At 41.3% G+C, this 21323-nt stretch overlaps 1 protein-coding gene across 1 annotated transcript; it reads right to left on the bottom strand.

Annotated features, from left to right (window-relative positions):
• Nucleotides 1-649: 649 nt before the first annotated feature.
• Nucleotides 650-21047, bottom strand: MAP3K8 (mitogen-activated protein kinase kinase kinase 8). The gene is made up of 9 exons (XM_027717461.2): nt 20954-21047; nt 17610-17734; nt 16374-16725; nt 13068-13232; nt 11326-11587; nt 8663-8769; nt 4429-4581; nt 3552-3798; nt 650-2054 (listed from the first exon to the last, which is right to left on the bottom strand). Exons 2-9 carry the CDS (start codon nt 17642-17644, stop codon nt 1921-1923), a joined length of 1455 nt encoding a protein of 484 aa, XP_027573262.1. The 5' UTR covers nt 17645-17734; nt 20954-21047; the 3' UTR covers nt 650-1920.
• Between the last annotated feature and the right edge of the window lie 276 nt (nt 21048-21323).

The following is a 21323-nucleotide window of genomic DNA, read 5'->3' as shown; positions in this document are numbered from 1 at the left end:
ATAAGCATTTGCAAAACACACATGCATTATTTGCTGAGAATAAACGCCTGAGTTTTATTGAAGGGAAACTGGGGAAGAGATCATAAACCCACCTCCAGTTACCTGAAAAACTGCTTCCTACTAATTTTATGAATCTCCTTAGAGGTCAAAAGCTATCAGCAAAAGATCCGAAAATTGAAACCAGGTCTCTCAAAGCACAGGTGAGCATCCAAACCACTAGATCATGTTTTCTTTAAGTCAGCTGCACTGAAAATCTGATCCCTGAATATCCTGATCACTACAGTCAGTATAAATACCAAGCAGCTAGTCACCTAGAGAATTTGCACAAAGCACTGGAGCAAGTGGGTTATTCCCAGGAGAAATTTTTGCAGCAATTAACATCAGGACTGAATCACTGCATGTTGTACACAACCACTGTGCAACATCCAGGCAGTCCATAAGGATCACTGGGGTGTGAGAATAAGATTTTATCAGAAACACTTATCATCTATTACCAGAGTCCAAACATCCATCAACAATCACCTTCACCCAACTTGCCAATACATGGAATGATGCCTGTAGCGTACCTGGACCATAGTAGGGGAGATTGGCCCAAATATAGTCACAGCCCCCACTGTTTTCAAAGATGAAGGAACAGAGTGACTATGTCTCAAGGCACTGAGCTGGATTTATTCATATGACAATATCAGTATCAAACTAGAAATCATCTGTTTAAGATCATGTGTTAGACAGGAACAGCATTAAATAACAGACACATGAAAAAGAGACCGTGCTTCAGAACAGATTCAGTGTACAACATACACAGTATGCCATTAAACACAAATGCTTATAAAGAGTCATCCTAAGCATCAAAGAGAGTTTTATAAAAGTTTACGTTCTCATCCCATGGGATGTACAGAACTATGCAGTTTACATAGTTTTACTATCATCCAAAACATCATGTTTCAAATGTATGAGGCACAGCAAAAACAATATAATTCCATTTCCATAGGAACATAAACACTGCTTGTCACTAATGACACGCTTTCCAAACTGTAGCACTCACAGCAATTATACATGTGTACAATTTTAAAGTATTAAAAAGCAAGAGTGTGGAGCCTGCCCATTGTTACTTTGCAATAGGGAATAACATTCGATCTACCCTTGAAAACTATCATAAATATCCTTGCAATAGCTGTAACAGAGGAAGCAGGTGGAATCACTGCCATGTTTTGCCAGGGCCAGCTTGCTGTGCTACTCCCAAAGCTAGCCAATACAGCCAGTGAAGGATTCCCTCCACCCACAGAGAAATGGACAGCAACCTGCTTAGCTCCGCAGCCCAGGGAAGATGCAAAGTTCACACAAATCTGTAATCAAGTGATGCTTTGACTCCAGAGACAGCTGGTAGAAATTAGCTCAGCTTAAGGGATGCCCTGATTTCCAACAAGAATGACCAGAGATGGCCAAATCTTAAAGAGAGAACAAGACTGAACCAGTCTTTGACCGGCTAAATCAAAGATTTTTTTTGGGGGGTGGGGGAGGGTTTGCTCTAAGGACAGCTCAGAGAGACTGAATCTTATAGCCCACATGCTCAATTATTATTATATTTTTTCATGACATTATTTGCAAGCATATATTATAAGTTTTATAAAAGTGCAAGGCCCAGCACAGGAAGATATCCTGGATTAAGACATTCCTAGCAGTGTTCTTTTTGCCATCTTCTTGTCGGTCAACCAGCAGCCGCACAAGTACCGTTGCTTGGGATCAGCTTATCAGAGCCCCTAAGGGTTTAGCTTAATCATCTGTGCAATTAAACACTATTCACATTTGACAGCCTACAATGGCAATAGTTTTATGTACAAATTTGAAAATCAAGTCTTAAAATCAAATTTTAAGAGGTAGAGGTCCATTTCTGACCCGTCAACATAAAATGTTACCGAGTCAGTCATATTCTAAGGCTGGTGGTCCCCTAACAATATTGAAGTAACCAGCTAAAGCTCCAAGGTCTATGTAGAGTGATCTTTGCCTCTTTAGCAGGTCTGACTCTTCTATGCTCCCGTTACACAATGAGGAATCTAAAAAGGAAAAAGAGAAAGCACGTCATTATTGCACAAATAGCTACAGCAGTTTATTTTCATGACTGTAGGTATTACTGGAATAATTGGCCTATTATTTGATTTTACTAATCTGTGGTTTAGAAAATTTTATTTTTAAGGACAACATAAATCAAACCTCACGAAGAATAACAAACCAACTCTAGGGTAAAGAGAGGTAAGCAGTTAGCAAGTGAAAACAGCAAGTGCATTCAACTATTTCAAAAAAAAGCCTCCATCAGCTGGGACAGCTTCCTCATCCACGGAGCTATAGTGATAAAGGAGAGTTTGGTACAAGGAAAAAACCTGCTAACTTTCTGCCAGCTGAAAATTCTGCTTCATCATAGGGCAATTTTCATCTAAACAGATGACATCATCTTTGTCTGGGTGTGATAATACAGAACGAATATGGGACTGTCAGTCTCAGTTTCTTTAGGTCTTTTAAGTCAGTGTCTGAAGAAACCAGACCTGGTTTGCAATAGCAGAATTCCCCTGAATACTTGTATAATGAGTATCTTGGAATCTCAAGCACCTACACTAAAGTTGTAGTTTAATGGTCAAATATTTTTTTCGTGTTCAAAACAATTGATTCAGATGGTCTGAGCCTGTCAAAGGATTATGCAACCTCAAGGCAAAATCCAGAAGGTACAACGCCATTCTAAATTCAAAGACTATGATTGATTTAAATGTTAAGTAAATTTGTTGCAACAATCATGCATTACAGAACCTAAAACTTTGCATAGATATCTTTTCAAATACTTATCCCAATTAAATAAACCCCTTATCTGGGGTGACTCTTTCCAGGTCTTTTGTCAGAACCCTCCTAATGTATTTTATAAGTAGAAGAAAATAATTTTGAAGCTTGTTCACAGGTTGCTGGCACTAAATCTCCCTTGGTCTTGATACAATCCAAGGGCACACTGAGTTTCCTACCTGGTTCGTGTATTATCCTCATAAAGCACTTACTAATGCACAAGGGCAACTGTGTTCTATCCTACGGTCATTTTTGTTTTTAAAACAAAAGGGTTTTTACTGCTGACGCTCAGCAACCTTAGTATGGCTTTGCGTGCATCTTTTTCCTTAAGGAGGCAAAAAGATTTGGTGGTGGTGTCTGTTGGACTTTGCTGTTGTTGACAAATCACTAGTATCTATAAAACATCTCTAGTACTGTGGCAAATTAAGGCAATTTGGGACAACGATCTATACTTCATGAAGTGCCTTGAATGATTGCCAGGGCTTTTTCAAGAGCCAGTCCTTCCGGAGCTGCAGAATTCAGGCTGAGTTCCTACCCATTGAAGTCGATGGGCGTTTTACAGATCACTTAATGACCTCTGGGTCTGATCTCATCCGATTGGGATTTTCACTGGTCTCTTTCCAGATGCGTTTTGAGTTTCGTTGGCTTCTTAACACTCACTCAAATCAAGATTTGATGCGAAGTAAAATCTAAACCTGCAAGGTAAGCAAGCCTGATACCATTACCTGTAATGTTTTCTGGCAACTGCAGCTCCTTCCTCGCGAGTAGTCTTTTCCTTTCAAACAATGCCGAGTCCAGACTCTGGCACCGTGGCTGCTCCTCTGGGGGTGGGTGCAAGGCTTCGTGTTTCAGTAAGTCGGCTGCAGACAGCCTGTGATTAGGATTCCTTTCCAGAGCTGCTTCTAGCAACTCTCTCATGGAAGTGCTGCAGTCTTCAGCAATGTCCTCTAAGGGGGGAGCTTGCTTGTGTATCTGTTGGAATGCAAAAAAGACCACTGAAACAGTTATTCCAAAAACAATGGAAGAGGAAGTCACAGATAACCACATGAGTGGTCTGGGAATTCCCCAATTACAACTCATCACCTCCCTAAGTTGAGCTGATCAATTAGAAAAGAACATGCAACCGCACAAAATCCACCTTCATAAAATCAGATTTTATAATGAATTTAAAAACTCCAAGAAACTTCAAGCAGCCTAAAATCCAGTGCAATGCAAATCACCAGGTTTCTGTGCCACACTGGAAGAACCAGAGATCAAATTTTGCCAGGTTCCAGTTTTTAACTGCAACTTCTAAGCAAAACAGACAAGTAAAAGACAGATGGGCTTGTTTCAATCAAGTCTCACACTGTTCTAACCCTGTCCTTGCAGTAAACCCACGGTCTGTAAATTGCAACACAAATCACAGAGATGACTCCAGCTCAGCCTCTATTTTCCCCTAAATGATCAAAACCCACCTCTTCCCTCCCTCCCCCAAAGCAAAAAAGATGATATCATCTCTCTGACAAATATTTTGGTAGTTTTTATATGACTGGAGTTTTCCCAACACGAGTACAGGAAACTCTTCAACTGAAACTGAGCTACGGTTTTGCTAAGGACACTTACAATGTAGAGGTAGGATGGATATGCAGAACGAGGATATCTGTTCACCCAGGGTGGGATTCCCGTTTGCATATGAATGATTGTAGCTCCCATGCTGTAGATGTCTGCTTTTGTTGTGTGGCCTCTGCAGAGGATAACTTCAGGGCTCATGTAAATCTGTGGAGAATAGTAAAAACAAAGATTAGTCATTAAGGGAAAACAACAAGCAAAGATTAATTGTGACATTTTGTGATTGTGACATTTTGAGAAACCCCCCTCTAAATGGATGCATGTCAATAGTACCTGAAGCCTAAAGACCAAGCACCATCTGGGGAATGAGATTTTTGTGCTCTGCACAATACCACAGTCAAAGATATAGCACCTGGACGAACTCATATTCCAAGTCTGCCCTCCCCAGACAGACCACAGCTCAGCAGCTATGGGACTTGGCTGAACTGTTCAAACCATGGCTCTGCTTCTTTCAGCTGGGCAGCAGAAACCTCATCCCTCCACAGCAAAAGGAGTGCCGGTTTGGTTTGTGGGGCACTGCTGGCATTGCTCCATTCTACATGAACAACATGGGTGTGCACTTGGCTAAAGAGAGAGGGAGACCTGCACTGACAGCTATTGAGGTGTGGGTAGGAGTCCACTCTTCAAATCCCTGTTACACTGGATACCATACAATCTTCTAAACAGAACTGACAGATAAACAGCCTCCCGACTTCCTTACTCATCTTCTTATCCAATAACCTGCATATTGAAGCATTATCCTAAGAAATGGGATAATGAGGAACAAGCCAGGTCTAGGCAAAGTATAAATTAAAAGTCAGGTCCCTTAAGCCCTGTTGCATGCCCTTTCCACCAGATTACCCCCCAGAGCACCTAGCACAAGCATCCCTCTTCTATCCTTTTTTCAAACCAAAAATTTGAATCTTGTCTAAACCAAAATACAGTTTTCATTCAAACATTTCACTGAAACATTCGAATTTGTCAAGACTGAAGAAGGACCTGCTGGGAAGCTCCTGCCAGCTCCAAGCAGTTCGGAGTGCTGCTGGAGGAGAACCAGACAGACAGGATGCAGGAGGCACACCCCATGGCTGGCAGGAGCTGCCTGCACATTTCTGCCACCGCCACTGGATCAGGGAGCAGATTTCAACACAACGTGGGCACAGCCCACGGCACACTAGGTTAGCAAGCCACAGTATTTGCTTCTGGTTTCTACCTTTTCCCTCAGCCAATTTCCCTCTAAAGGAGTCAAACAAACTTTAATTAGTTCAAGTCATCCTGTCACAAAGAATCACATTAAAAGTCATTAACTGACACAAGGGCAGGAAGTTAAGTCATCACCACATGGTTCAACTACTTATTAGCACAGATCGAGAACGGCTGCAGGGCTCACGCAAATTCCAAGGAATATTTCCCAGTAAATCACATACCAAATCTGCAAACAGAACTTCTGACTGGAAGTGTGTGCAAAGGTTCAACAAGTGTCTGCAGCTGCTACTGACTCCTATCCACTGCTTTCCTCAGGGCTAAGACAGAATCTCAGTGTGACTGCACCTCTACCTTTAAGTCTCATAAGGAGCAAAGGACAGAATTTCTCATCTCGTAAAAAAAAAGTCTTTGGCAAATACAGCACAACTTGAGTGAAATCTATATAAACAAAAAGCAGCTGCCTTTATGAGGGGAAAAAGGATGCTGGTACAAGATCCTGTCTGCAGTTAAAGTGTGAAAATGGTCAGGATGCACCTGGATTGCACAGGGACAAAATGCAGAAATGATATGTGCACCTGATTTTAGACTGGTCTAAGACTCTGTTGTCACCAAAGCAGACAGCCCAAAGCCATGGATACCTTCCCATTTTCATTCCTTCTGACTGCTGGGCTGGCACTTGCCTGCCAGTCAGACCAAGACACAGCCCAGCTAAAAACCAGTCCTTTATTCATGCTGGGCTAGTTTTGGTTTAGCATTCCTAAAAATGAATCACACCTTCCACACTCAAACTTTAGCAGATAACTTTTTCCTCCCCTCAAATAGTGATAAACTGAAGCTTACATCTTTTAACAAAGTGACAGAGGCATAACAGAAAGTGTAGCAACTGCCTACCAAAAGTATTTCCTGCAGAGCAGTTTCATCACAACCACAGTTTATTGTGCTGTATGACTTGTACACAAAAGCAGAAACACCAGGTTTTTCACAATACACAAACTAAACAAAATTTAACTACCTTTCAATCATTTTGGCCCAAACTGTAACTACTCATTTTCACAAACACAATGAAGATTCACTATATTCAGACTTCCTTTGCTATAGAAATGAACAAAGATCCTAACTCCCAGAGGAGAACACACACAGAAGAAAGATAACTCCACCTGCCGCTTCCCTCAAGGACACAACTCCCTGCCAATACCAGATGTAAAAGAAACCAGCCAGCTCTCAGGCACGATGCTGCATGGCAGTGACAGTCCTAATCACAACTGTATGAAGAAACAGCACTCTTGAACAACTGCACCACTTCTTAAGGCTGCATAATAGATGTATGCAAAATGTGGGAGGACTTTGGAGAGTCAAGACCTTACTTTCAAAAAAAAAAATAAGATCAAGAAATCCAGACTACAAAAGGCATTTATGGGGGACTGGACTAGGCACTGTGGAGAGGAAGTTGCCTAGAAGGAAGACTGTGAGCAGAAAAGCCTATAGGAACATCATGAATCCTAGTCTATAAGTCTTTGATTGGTGTCTGAAAATCCCCTTTTCCCAGTGCTCTCTCTCCAACCTCACTTCTGGCCTGCAGTGCTGTGGCAGGACTGCCACTGCCAAGGACTAGCTACTGCTCCCCTGAGACACTAAACACCAAACACAACCATATTTCAGGGTTGTGGGGATTATCAGCTTTCTGTGGACATGACTGCAGGTGCTCGACTGCGCAGAATCATTTTCCTCCTGCTAAATGAAAGGCTAAGTGTTTGTCACTTGGTAAAGTGAAAACAGAGAAGTGTTGTTCACTTTTCATTTGTTCTTACCAACATGAACTTCACCTGCCCTCCAAGACCCAGGAACTGATCATCAACAGTCTGCTCCACAAACCTGGAAATTTCCTGTTTACACAAATCTCCATCCTTGGGAAATACCCTACCAAGGCTTCCAACTCATTGTTCTTATTTCATTAACAGCACCCAAAATCCCCTTAAACAAACAAAAAACCCCAAACCAAACCAAAGTAAAAAACCAACAAAGCATATACATTAAACATCAGAAAGCGTGCTGCTTCCAGTTCAGTAAGCATTTTAAGCTCTTACCTCCCCTGACTAGAAGGCCAGTGAAAAAAAACATTCAAGTGTTTCCTCAATTATCTTGAAAATAAACAAGCCTGACCTTCTGTGAAATCTTAATTTATCCTACCCTTCCAAGGAGCGAAATGCTCTTTGTCAGTTACACAAGTATCTCCTCTTTACACATGTGGTAGACTATCAAAGTGGTTAAGTGCCAACATTTCAGCTGAGGTTTCCTGTAAACAATCTCCTCCAGCAACAGAGAGCACGCGAAGCCACATCTGCAGCAGCTATCCAACCTAATTCTTGCTGCTTGGTTGTTTGTTAAAGCTCCAGCCCTGGAAACACTTTGGCATGAATGCAGCCCAAGTGGTGTGCAGGACCTCTGTGCACACTCAAAGTCACTGAGAACATTTAAAAGGCCCCCACCTCCATCCCTGTTATGCCTAAAAGCAAATTTATCAGCTAATAATCAACTGTGCCACACATAACCCTTGAAGAACCAAAAAGTTACAGGTAGATGGCGAACAGAGCTTAGAAATGCTAAGAGATGAAACACAGATATCTGTAATTTCTGCAGTCTTGATGGAGGAGTCAAAGCACTGTGTTGAGTAGGTCACCCCAGTCCGTAGTGGGTATCTCAGAAGAAATCTTTGCTAGAGCAAAGAACAAATTCCTGTTTGAAGTGTCTCTGACCAGCAGCAAACAACCCTCCCCAGAGTACTGTTTGACTTCAGTGAATAACTGCTAACAAATGGGACTGCAGAGAAAGTGATATGGCTTTCAAAGCCTAACACTTGGTTCTCCATTCAGCAAGTTGAAAAGAACAATATCATTGAGACCATATTAATGTTTGTAACTTTTCTGTAAATTTTATAATAACTCTTTTATCCACACTTCTAACCCTCAAGCTTCGAATATGAGCCTAAGTATCACAACCACAAGAGTAATACAAGGTAAGAGCTTCTCTCCCTCCAGCTTCTTACCTCTGTTCCCCTAAGGTCTTTGGGATAGTAAACGTCTTCAGTCATTTGAACACTTAGGCCAAAATCCACCAAAACAGCCTTAGTTGACATAAAGACAATGTTGCTTGCTAAAACAAAAACAAAATTGACAACATTTAATTTCTAGCACTGGCATTTATTTCACAACATGCCTGTTTCATTCAGATGCTGGCCTGAAAAGGAAGAGAGATTAGCACAACCAGTCTCTACAGCCAATAGCCCTTCTAGCCAAAACAGATCTGGTAGTCATTTGGTCCAATTTTAAATCATATCTTCAAATCAAACTGGACTGGTTTATGTAAAAGAAGAATCAACGGTCATTTTCGTAGCTTAAAATAAAAAAAAGGAAAAAAGAGAGGGAGAAAAAGCTGAGGGTAAAGGAGGAAAGTGGAAGACTGGTAGGCATCTCAGCACAGTACTCTCAAAATACTTAATGGTCTCCAAGGTGGAGGGCATGCTGTGCAGGTCTGGCTATGAACAGCACAGCTGTTGGTCACTAAGAGGTGTCTCTACACTACCAATTTAAGTGAAGACAGAAACAGAATAACTCAGGCCCCTCCACAGCAGCCACACCAGTCTCCTGCACTGGTCAGCGAGAGCAGCTCAGTGTGACAGTGGAGAACAGGCTACAGCTGCAAAAATAATGAAAGACCAAATGTTCCAAACTTCCACTGAACTGCAGCAGTATCTGCTTAATTCACTTTCATTCACAGAACTCTGCCTAAGGCACAAATTTGTACTCCGAGGTTTTGTTTGCAGCTTTATTTCTGATCAAATATTTATGAATGTAGTGCTCTGTGAGAGCCTGGAGAAATTCCTGTTTGCTGTTTCAGAAGATGTGGTAAAAAAAAGTCTCCAAATTACACAACAGAAACACATTGTCTCCCAGAGGAAACTGTAGGCCATTTTCCATCTTGACAGTGCCCACCATGACCATCCAGTGGGAAGACACAAGTTTAATTTCTGCGGTACCAACTCCTGAAGCAATGCTTACCAGTGCTACAAAACTACCTAAGTCTGTAGTTTTAAGGATACCTTTGAAGACATGGATTTTAAACATCCCATAACAGACAGTGCAGAGGGCCACACTGCCACAGGGCAGCAGGCTCTGCTGCCTGTCTGGGATTCAACCCAGCCCTAGTTTGTTTTGGACTGAAGTTCCCTCCACCAAACAGCCTCACGGTTTAACTGCTCTCCAACCAAGGGTTAAAACGAGTAGCAGCACTGAACACCTCCCAAGAGCCAGAATGTCCTTCTCCCTTTCTTGGCTCAGGGCAGTTTTTCCTCTCAATAAAATCCCCACCTCCTTCTGTATCACTGGGACAGACTCAATAGCAGCTCAATAGCAGCAGATGGAGTGAGGAAGAAATGAGAGGTGTTTGGGAAACAGCCTTTTCTATTGATTCCACCTGGCAAGGGAAAACACCTCTGCTCCCTGGAGTGGAGGCTGCCTTGCCAGGCAGTGGGCATGGCTGCCATTTCAGGCCCAGGCCTCCCAGCTCACCCCCAGGCACTTGGCAACCATCAGCCCTGGAGGACCTCTGCCTCATCACCTGCCCTGCATTCAGCAACACAGGAAAAGGCTGAGAAAATAGAAACACACTCATATCCATTGCATTCAAAATGGACTGGCTCTCCTATCTACTATCTAGGTGCAGTAGGCTTTGGACTGGTTTGTTTTTTAGACCTTTTAATTGAAGTTATTGTTACTGCCAATTACAATAAACCCACGGGAAAGATTCTTACTATAAGTGAGAAAGAATAATTAAGGGTAAAATTAAGCAGTTTTATAGTTGTAAGCCTCCGAGGTTGTGACATCTAAAGTGCTGACCCATATTAAATTTTAAAAAAAGTGCAAAACCGAGATAAAAATCTAGCAATTCCTGATAATCATCTTCTGTCAACTGTCTATTATAATGCTTCAGTTTGAATATTTCTATTTCAAACCCTCAAGTTTAAGTAAATAAACTCACAGAGATACATCTTTATTAGAGGCACTGTTACTAGAAATACCTGTCTGTAGGCTGAGGTTGTGCTGGGAGAAACAGCATTTAATATTAAATTAAATTTAATGAATTAAAATGTAATTTTTAAGCAATTTAATATTAGTGTATTTAATCTAGATTTAAATATGTTTAAATATTCTTTTTATTAAATATATATATTTTAAAAGCAAATATATACTAAAATTTGCTGTAATTGTTGAAAGAAAAAAAAAACAGCACAAATTATGTATTTAGTTCCAAAGTGTCACAAACTGAGGAACAGCCATGTAGAAATGTAAAACTTAAAAGAAGGTGCAAGCCAAAGGTGAGCACGGAAACACTCAGGATGAATATACATGGAAAGCTGGAAACTTCTGTCTTAACACAGACTGATAATTTCACTCTTTAGGTTTTTATTTAAATTGAGTTTCTCACAAACGGCAAAGTATCTATGACATTCTAATTATCCTCCTCACTGAAGTGAATTAATAAATAATGTAAATAACTATTACCTCCAGAACCTGATCTTGCCACTTGTTCAGCATTATCCCTCCCTCCCAGAAACATGAAGCTATGTGCCCCAGCTTAGTCCCAGGCTCTCCATCAGGGTCCCAGCCCAGCCTGGACCCAAAAGTACCCCAAGGAATCGCACAGACGTACGTTTGATATCATGGTGGATAATCCTCTTGGAGTGGAGAAAGTCAAGTCCTTTCAGAATATGCTTTGTCACCCAAATGATTTCAAATTCTCTCATAGGACCACAACTTTCCAGCTTTTCCATGACAGATCCTCCCTCTCCGGCTTCCATAAAGAGATGGATTGTCTCATCCCACAAAATAGCGCCATATAATTCAGCAATGTTTTCGTGACGGAAACATGCCTGTATTTCAACATCTGATGGTTTGAACTGTTCCACTGGGACCTAGGACATTGAAACAAAACCACAGAAGAGCAGTTCAAAAAACAAGTTACCCATACTAACACTAGTTATGCTACTGATTAATATGAAAGAAAGTAGCAAAGCACTCCTATCAACTTGTTAAAATGCAGAGCTTTACTTTGATCCTGTGACTTTTCTTCCTTTGCAGTTGACAGACATCCTGTTAAAAGCTGAGAGAGATTTTGGAATCATGCCCAAATAAAAAGTGCAATCTTCCAGAAAAAGCAATGTAGCAAGAGTTATTCCCGTCAAAATCCAGTGGTTATGCAAAAGCTTTATGCAAACTTCCCGGTGAAGGAGATAAAATTCCCACTGCTTTCTCCATTAGCTTTGTGCAGTCTCATCTGCTCTACCAGAAGTATACACCCACCTGACAGGTGGATCAGTGCTTGCCATGCTCAGCATAGTCTGCAGACTAACCATGCTCAGGACCATTACTGACCTCAATTCAGTTCTTATCAGCACTGTTTTATGGCTTGTGAGAAATCAAACCTGCTTTAAAGTGAGCACCCAGCAGCACTTTATTTCTTCAAAAAGTACTGATGGCAGATTGCTAAAACAATGAAAGCAGTGTTTGCTTACACGCAGAAAATCTACTACCACCCTTTTTATTCTCCTTCCCTCAGATTCATGTCTGTGAACCAAGTAAGAGTTTTTTATTTCAAAGCAAAATATTGTTTGTGTTTTCAGAAACATTATGATGCTTTAATTCTGCAGTGGGTTATGCAGGAGCAGCAAACTCAATCTGTCCTCAAATGGACACACTGGCTGCAAGAGAAGGACATACAGCTGCCTCCCCAACTCTTCCACACAAAAGTAATACAAGTACTTATTCATGAGCTGGGGGACATAGAGCAATGACCTAGCTGAGCTTTTACAGCCCTGAATATTTACTGCTCCATTCAGAATACTATGCTAAAAGGCAAAGCTGAAAGAAAATGTTGGCTTGCATAAAAGTAGGGCAGTGCTCAGCGGTTTTCTTGAGACATGTCTCAACCTTAACTCAGTGCCCAAAACACAGTAAGAGTTGTGTGTACTGAGCTCTCAGGGACTTTAATGGCACTGGAGTAAAGAAAATCTTAGTTAAAGGACAAGAGCGTAAAACCATCTGCAGCAACAGGGTTTTGCTAACACCATCAGCAGGGACTTGATCTCACACTGATATTCTACCATGTGAGTACAGCAGCACAAGCAGAAAATCTACTCCCACACTACAGCCCATGTGTCAGTTACATATACTTACAAATACTTTCAAAACTCAGAAACTTTTGCAGTCTCAGAGCCAAAAAATTAAAACAAGTTAACAGTTAAAAATGCGCATTTTTCCTACCTTGTGTAGGCCAACAAAACCAAGATGATCATCAGCCAACAGTGGACTTTGATGCAGACATATTTGAAAATATACTCTATGCATTACATCGTACAATATTTGCTCAGAGATAAAATTACCGAACTAACATACCAGTTTGCATGCCATTCGTTTCTTGGTTTCTCTGTCTTGGGCTAAGTACACCTTCCCAAAAGCTCCCCGAGGAATAAAATCAGAGCCAATGTTCCTGTAAGTCAGCTTCCATGGAAACAGGAGCACATCTGAGTCAATCTGATAGCGCCCATTCTTGGGTGTGATCTGTGGAGTTAAATAAATAATTAAAAAATCACAATGAAGTTAAAACTATTTCAAACCTAATTAATTTTATACATGTAGTGGGAAAAAAAATTAATATATCACTTATATATTTGCATGACTGCTCAGCAGTCTTTATTTAGAAACATCAAATGGGAACAGCATGTGAGGTGTGGCACTCATTCACAGACCAAGCATCCACGTTTCTCTCCAGTGACTAACTTTCAAAGTGTAAGTTGCAATTAATTGTCTTGAAACAACAACAGCAGCTGGGTTAATGCAATTCCCCACCTCTTGTTATTAGATTTACCTGCACATGTTTGTCCTTCCTGTAATCTGTTAACTTGTTGTGCCACATACCTGTTACTCACAACTTATCTTATACAATGTGAGCAAGAGTTTCAGCATTTCCTAATATCACATGTACTGCTAGGGGAGCACATTTTAATTTTCCATCTTGTATCAGAGTTTCTGCTGGTTAGTAAAAGGTTGAAGAAGCCTGCCGTGATTTTACCAGCCACTTTCCTCTAGTTTTATACCATAGTTTAAAGGAAAAAAAAAAAGAGCAGGAGTGACACTGCTTTATGTGGGTAATGCTGGGAGCTTTTGCTCTTTTGTATCATCAGCTAGGCAAGGAGGGCTTCTCCAGGAAGCAATTCAGGGCACCTAAGTCAGTATCTCGCTCTAAATCTTTCTTTGAGTCAGCTCCCTCACTCTGCATGTGACAGAGAGAGGGACCAAACACCTAACTACAGCCGTGTGAGTACTGCCTGAGGTCTGATGTTATTTCTTCAGTCTCTTAATCTCTCAGCTAAAGAATTAATAATGTTTTCCATTAATATTCTTCTAATTAATTCAGAGATACATGGTATTGTCAGTATTTGGAATGTCATTAACCTGTTTACTGCTACTTTATCAAGATTCTTGAGGAGATATAAAATCAGATCAAGGATATTTATCACTTCATGTCTGTCACATGGCCTCATATTCAGCTCTTCAGTTACCCTTTTTAAGATAACAGCATATTAAGATTATTTGGTTTAGATTTCTTTTTCAGATGTAACACACACAGTCTTTCATGCTTAACCTACCTTCATGTTTTTCAATTAGGAAAGTATTTTCTTGACTCCTAAAATTGTCATTTGTGATTAGTATCTACATGAAATAAATTAATTCTTTGAAGTTCCTAAATTTGGGGAGGATAAGTTCTTAACCTTTGGCGGCAGGGGGGATGTCTTTTAATAAACAGTATTTTGCTTAGGATATAGAGAATGAGCCCTCCCTGTACTTATTGTAAAGCAATCCGTACACCTCTAGCAATCTGTACATCTTGCTTGCCTTCTGCATTTCAAGGGGTTGAGACTTTCTAATCCACCATGGGTTACACCTTTTCCTGGAAAGGACAGTAGTCTGAGTAGAGTGGATTTGCAGAGCTAGAGAGCAACAACCACGACACTATTCACATTTCCAGGAGGCTTTCATCACTAGTTCCCAGCCGGGCCCTGTGAATGCTACTTTGTGGCTGCAATGCATCCTTCAGTTTAGTTTCAACTCAAAGAAATCCAGCTTGTGCACTTTAAGACCCTTTGTGATGTGAGCCACGGATGCAGTCAGTGAGGGTCACCAGGCAATCAGAAACATTCCTGATCCTAACTAAAATGCTGTAGGTATTTACAATGTAGATGCCCCTGCTGAAATGCATGCAGCCTGCCTCCAGCCCTCAGTTGCTTAATGGGATCACGTGGACCTAATAGTACTTGGTTCATAACAATTGTATGCATCTGTAGAAACAATGTGCAAGCAAAACAACCATGGGTATGTAGAACAGTGTCTACCCTAAGTATAGGAAACATTTAATATTACTAAGTGTCATTTCAATGGTACAGAGTTGAAAAGTGATTGTTTTGCAATACTGCAATACTCCCTCCAAATCGGAATAAAGCAATACCCTGTGCTATTTTACACCTCAGCAACCAGTAAGCCTCAGCAACCAGTGTTCACATATAAAACATAATACATACAAGATATTTAAGATGACAGAAGTGGAACATCTTAAGAAAATGTAGCAGCAGCACAACCATATATGAACAAACTTCCATTTCATAATTGATTGTTTCTAGAGCAACTGATCTTAAACAGAAGTCAAATGACACTAATATCCAAAGATGCTTGTAGAGCACAAATAATTTTAGGGAAAAAGTGAACACATCTCAAAACAACACATCTATACTTGAATTTACTAGTGTGAGATATTACATAATATTGTAATTCTTAAAACCACACTTGATACTATGTGCTTTTTCTCATTATGTTACTATTATTAACATTTTATGCAGATAGAGTGAATTTAGTAACTATATCAATAGATCTTATATCTTTATTTTTGGGAGTTTGCATAATGAACTCTTTTTACTGCATGAACACAAGGCACTGGAAGACCCTTACTGTCTCCCAAACCTGTAAAACATCATAGTTCACAGAATCATAAAAAAGGCTTGGTTTGGAAGAGACCTTTAAGGTCATCTAGTTCCAACTCCCCTGCCATGGGGATGCCACCCACTAGATCAAGTTGCTCAGAGCCCCATCCTATCTGGCCTTGAACACTTCCAGGGATGGGGCATCCACAGCTTCTCTGGGTAGTCTGTTCCAGTGCCTTACCACCCTTGGAGTAAAGAATTTCTCCCTAACATCTAATCTAAATCTCTCCTCCTTTAGTTCAAAACCATTCCTCCTCATCCAATCACTACATGCCCTTGTAAAAAGTCACTCTCCCTCTTTTTTATACGAGTTGTGAATTTTATAAGCCCCCTTTAAGTACTGAAAGCACAGTGAGTTGTGTATTTTGCCTTTTTACTGCTGGTCTCAAGTTTGTATTCAATACTGGGAAATATATTCTAATCTCCAGGAATAACCAAGAGGTAACATAAAGTGGATCCTCCTGAAGAACAGATCTTTCTCCATAGGTCCCTGAGACTGCAGGGGCTAGGCTTGGTGGTCTCAGAGCTTCCCTCCAGCCCCAGGGTTGCATAAGAAACCACAGCCTGACTTTTATCCCTGGGACTGGGGTGATCTTTATTTACATTCATTAAAACCTTCTAATTCTTTATTTCTACTAAATGTCAAGTAAAAAGAAAATGGACATACCATATTCAAAAGGATTCCAGATTCTTGTTGTCTGCATCCTTTAAATTGTTTTGCAGTGTTAGACACCTGATTTGCAAAAGCCAGCAGGTCTTCCACAGTCCCGTATTTGACAGAGGACATAAAAGAAACCTCCCTTTCACAAAACAGTAAAGATTCCGAACGTTCATCATTTTGATTTGCCTCTTCACACATTGTTAATAAGCTGTCTTCATAGACTGCGATGTCTTCAAGGTTTTCCATGATGTCTATCACCTTAGACATATTTAGATCAGTTAGCAAAAAGTCAATTTCCTCTTTGCTATCACTACCTGTGCTCATATACTCCATTACTGTCCACTTTGTAAAACCACTCCTGAAAAAAAAAAAAAGAAACAAACCTGAAAACACTTTTCACATAAATTTGTTTTACGAAACTAAGAATGAAAAGAAGTGATGAGGGTGATCAACAGCTCATCATTATACAGTTAGATTTAAAATTAATGAAGAAAATTAAATTATTAAATTAAAATTATGAAGAAAATCATAACTAGTGGCCTGGGTGAAGAAAAAATAGAAAAGTCTTTGCTAGTGAAATGTATTTAGAAGTTATTAGTGAACCTCCCCTATCATTCATTCTTGTAATTTATTATGATAAAGCTTTTCATTAGAGGAACTGGTACAGTAAGGATACACCACGGTGATGGATATTCATCCTTTAATACAAATGAAGGAATTCACTGTTTGGAAAGGAATGATAGAGATATTAACATTCTCAATTAGTTTATGTCCAACTTTTTACTGGCAATTTATGTGATGTATCCAGAAAGAAGGAGAGGTCATGGAGCATCTGTTAATATCATTGTACAAAGCACAAGTAAGCCTCCACCTAAGATACACAACCTATATTGTTTTTGTAAATAACTGATCAGAACTAGACTCAAACTAAAATTTTCACCAGTTTCAGAAGAAAGTCAGAAATTGAGTAATCATAAAAGCAATGAGCTTTTGAAGCAGTTTCCAGTAGTTTGTTCTGCTCCCACTAGTCATAAAAATAACTTTTTAGGTTACTATTACAACTATTTTGCTGAAGTGGATTTATAGGAAACTGGGTTCGTTATCCCAAAAAGTCCCCTCCTATCCCAGACTTCTGCTTTATGTCGGAGAGAGTTACTTCTTCAAATTAAAAATGTATGCATAGTCAGTCATTAAAATACTGACACAAACAGTTTTCAACACATAAATGTCTAGAGCACTTACCCCGTATTTAACCTGGTTACATCACTCAAAACCATTAAAAACGTCTCAATATAATCCCTGAAGTCGTCATGTTTTTTGAACTTGTATTTACCTCCGATGATAATTTCGCAGCGTTCTGTGTCAGTCTATTAAAAAAGCAAAACAAATAAAGACATCGCACACCAGCTCAAGCAGAAGGACTGGTTTGTACTTACATAGATCATTTGCTTCACGGAAAGAAAAACTAGTAATCACAAGGCTGAGATAACAGGGGATTTTTCTGCAGAAAAAGATGACAGCTCAAAAAAGAATCAAGCTACTGTATCATCATCCAGATTTCCAAGTAGTAGTGAAAAATAGTTTTTCCATGGTTAGGTCCCGAGTTTTATTCTCTCTGCCTCATGCTTGTTTATAGCAAAGAGAGAAGAATCTCCTTTTCCTTTAGCAGAACTAAGCAGAGCATGGTCTCTTCAGAGAGCTCTCATTTCCCTTTTTCATAATCCACTGTAACCATCTATTTTGGGCAAGAGATAACAACCAGACTAAAAGACACTTAAAAAGTAAGAAGAAAAAAAAGGAAAAAAGAAAAGCAGCAAACACAACCTTATCTCAAGGACAAGCAGCAGACTCGGTCCCTGAGGCCATGAAGCAATGCCATTTACCCAGGTACAGTTTCTGGTTATGATCACTATCTTTCTTACCGCACCGCAAGGAGGTGGAAGCTTTGTGGCGCATATTTCTCATGGGTTAGAGTATTTACGTCAGCTCTAATGCGAGGGAAACCAAGTAAAATGACGTGTCTGACTTGGCAAAGAATTCAGACCACGTGCTGAAAATTCAAAAGGCAGGACAGGACAGCAGATGCAGCATCAGAAAAGGCAAGGAGAGTGTCTGTTCCTTTTCCAACTCATACCCAAACCCTGAGAGTGACGGTGGCAGAGCAGTACTGTGCCCCCCCATTGCCCCAAGGTGGACAGAGTGACTTTCACCAGCACTCTACACCAGTTCACCCAGACTCCAGTCAACCTGCACCCCCAGCATTAGGGCAGCCAGGTTGGAAACCTTGTGGTCACTAGCACTAGTCAATCAGAAAGGACACAGGCTTTGTATCCGGGATGCTCAGAGAGATCAGGTTTTCCAACCTACACAAAAAGTAAAAGATGATATGGGTGTTTCCTAACCCCTATCACCCCATCTTCCTGCTCCATGACCAAGCTATAGGCTGTTAACAAAGCCTGAAAGTGATTACTCTTTATTATAAAGGAGATTTCTACTTTTCCCCACTGCATGACTTCTATTCGTTGTGCTTTTTTGGTGCTGAATTAGCAGGGGTGGAAAGAAAAGAAACAGTGCAGTCATAAAAGGAACTGAGAGACAACATGTGTAAAGTCAGGTAAAGCTACAAACTAGTCCTGAGGGACTTCCTGAAGAAAAACATGAGCCTCTAGATGCTCTGGTCTTTTGTGGATAAAGACAAGTACATACCACAATTAAACTAATTTACTCTCTGATAGCATTTTCATGTACATGGCATCTGTACAGATTAGACCAAATGTAACTTTCTGTAAGTGCCAGCTCTGCTCTGTTCCTCAAAATATCCCCAAACTACAGCAAAATACTACTAATATTCTTGGCAGTTTCACTACTACCCAAAAAGCTCTGAATAACTAGAAAAAGTGACTACAACCTGCATATTCTCAGTTCTGTGCTTTTAGTGCTTGAGAAAAGCTGCAAACCCTTCATCTTCACAACTACCTGAAAGGAAGCGGTAGAGAGGTGGAGGTCAGTCTCTTCTCCAAAATAACAAATGATGGGACATGGGGAAATTGTCTCAAGTTGTGCCAGGAGCAATTTACACTGGATATTAGGAAAAATTTCTTTACCGAAAGGGTTGTCAAACACTGAAACAGGCTGCCCAGGGAAGTGGTGGAGTCACCATCCCTGGGGGGATTTAAAAGACAGGTAGACATAACTGCACTTTGGGACACGGTTTAGTGGTGGGCTCAGTGGTGCCAGGTTAAAGGTTGGACTCAACAATCTTACAGGTCTTTTCCAACCTAAACGATTTTATGATTCTATTTTTCCCTATATTTAGCAAATTCTAAACAGTAAATGTTTACATAATGAAAGCACTATCTAGACTATAAAAGCTGATTTTTTAAATTATGCAGCAATTTAGTATTATATTTCCACCACTGGCAAAAAAGGTGTCAATTTACCAACACAGAATTCACTCCTCCTTTTATCCCTAAAATTCTGTACTAGTATCAGTGGTGAGCACTCACATAATATTTTAACCATTCTATATAACCCAGGCTCACGAAAAAATTACATCACTAAGCAGGTTTTACTTAGATTCTCAGCTAAAAAACTGGTCTTACCTGCAGTAGAAAAATAAAACTATATGCAAGCACTTAAGTCAGTTGCTAAAGCACAAGACTCTTTCTCCAGTTCTGCCAATATTTCAACATCATCACATGAGTAATTTGCAAGCCAAAGGTTTATTTCTCTATTTATCATGCACAGCTTTTCAACCCCTTTTGCCTGAGAAGTGTGCTGCCTGAGAGCATACCTATATCCATCATATTAAATAAGAGTAATTGGATACCAGAATTCTGAGCCTCTGTGGGACTTTCTGAGTGTCAAGGATCAACAAAGCAGAAAATTTAAAAAAATCTACAATAAAAATAAAATAAAAAAAAAACACAAACAAACGGACAAAACCCCCCAAAACCCAAAATGAAAAAAACTAGCCAAAAACCACATAGACTGGCTCAACACAATCATACACCCATAATAAAGATCTCTCCTGCTGCTTTTAGGGAACAATGTTTTGATCTAAGTGACAAGTCATTTCCCATCAGCGATGAAAAAAGTCCTTATGTGCCTTTAAGAAAACTTATCGACAGACTTCGAAAAACACAATCCCACTGGAAGAAAAGTTCTACTGTTAAGGAACAAGAAATGTCAACAACCTCAATTTCGACAGCATTGAACATGTTCACTTGGAAGAAGAAAATCCCCAACTCCCCCAGCGCTGCCAGCGGCAGAGCCCAGCTCCAGCTCCAGCCCCTTCCTGCCCTGCAGCCCCCGGGGACAGCGCAGGTGCCGCAGACCCAGTGACCCCCGCGGACACACGGCGGGGCTCGGGAGGCCGAGGGCGGACAGAGACCGACCCCAGGACAGCACTGCAGCCCCAGCCCTCCGCCCGCCGGCCGAGCTGGGGGCGAGCGGAGCGGGACCCGACCACCTCCGCCCCGGCAGCGCAGCCCCGTCCCGTCCAGCTCCATCCCGCCAGGGATCCCGGCGCCTCTCCCAGCGCTGCCCCCTCCTGTCTCGACCCCCCCCAGCCCCTCCCCGCTCACCCTCGGGCCGCCAGGAGAGCGCTCGCCGCCGGTCCGCCCGCTCCCAGCGCCGCTCGGCCGCGTCCCGCGGGAAACTCCCGGGGGCGGGGAAGGGCGCAGGTAGCACCGCCCGCCCCTCGCCGAGGGCGGGGGACCGGGCCGGCCCCGGTCGCGGTTTCTATTTCGGTTTCCCGGCAGAGGACGGCCAGCGCCGCCCTGTCCCGGCCTGGCCGTAACCCTGGCCAGCGCTCGTCTCCTGCCCCGGCGGGGGCATCCCTGAACCCCTCTCCTACAGCCCCTCGCGTTCCCGTGTGCACATAGAAGGGATCTCTCAGCTGCACGCGTTCATCAAGTTTAAGCATTATCTGAATCAAACCAGCTGACACTCGGG

The sequence above is a fragment of the Pipra filicauda genome, unplaced genomic scaffold (assembly GCF_003945595.2).
Source record: "Pipra filicauda isolate LSUMZ 115617 unplaced genomic scaffold, ASM394559v2 scaffold1_size10287979_pilon, whole genome shotgun sequence".
Taxonomy (NCBI): domain Eukaryota; kingdom Metazoa; phylum Chordata; class Aves; order Passeriformes; family Pipridae; genus Pipra; species Pipra filicauda.
The sequence above is the reverse complement of the archived record's forward strand: the minus strand, read 5'-3'. Positions and strand labels throughout refer to the sequence as shown.

What these genes read in the sequence shown, in the direction of transcription:
- MAP3K8 (XM_027717461.2), bottom strand. Translation starts at nt 17,644, where the DNA reads ATGGTTTTGAGTGATGTAACCAGGTTAAATACGGG. An exon ending in AACGAATGGCATGCAAACTG is followed by an intron (nt 11,588 to 13,067) that starts GTATGTTAGTTC and finishes TCAATGTCCTAG; the next exon opens with GTCCCAGTGGAACAGTTCAA. An exon ending in AAGACCTTAGGGGAACAGAG is followed by an intron (nt 4,582 to 8,662) that starts GTAAGAAGCTGG and finishes TATTCTCCACAG; the next exon opens with ATTTACATGAGCCCTGAAGT.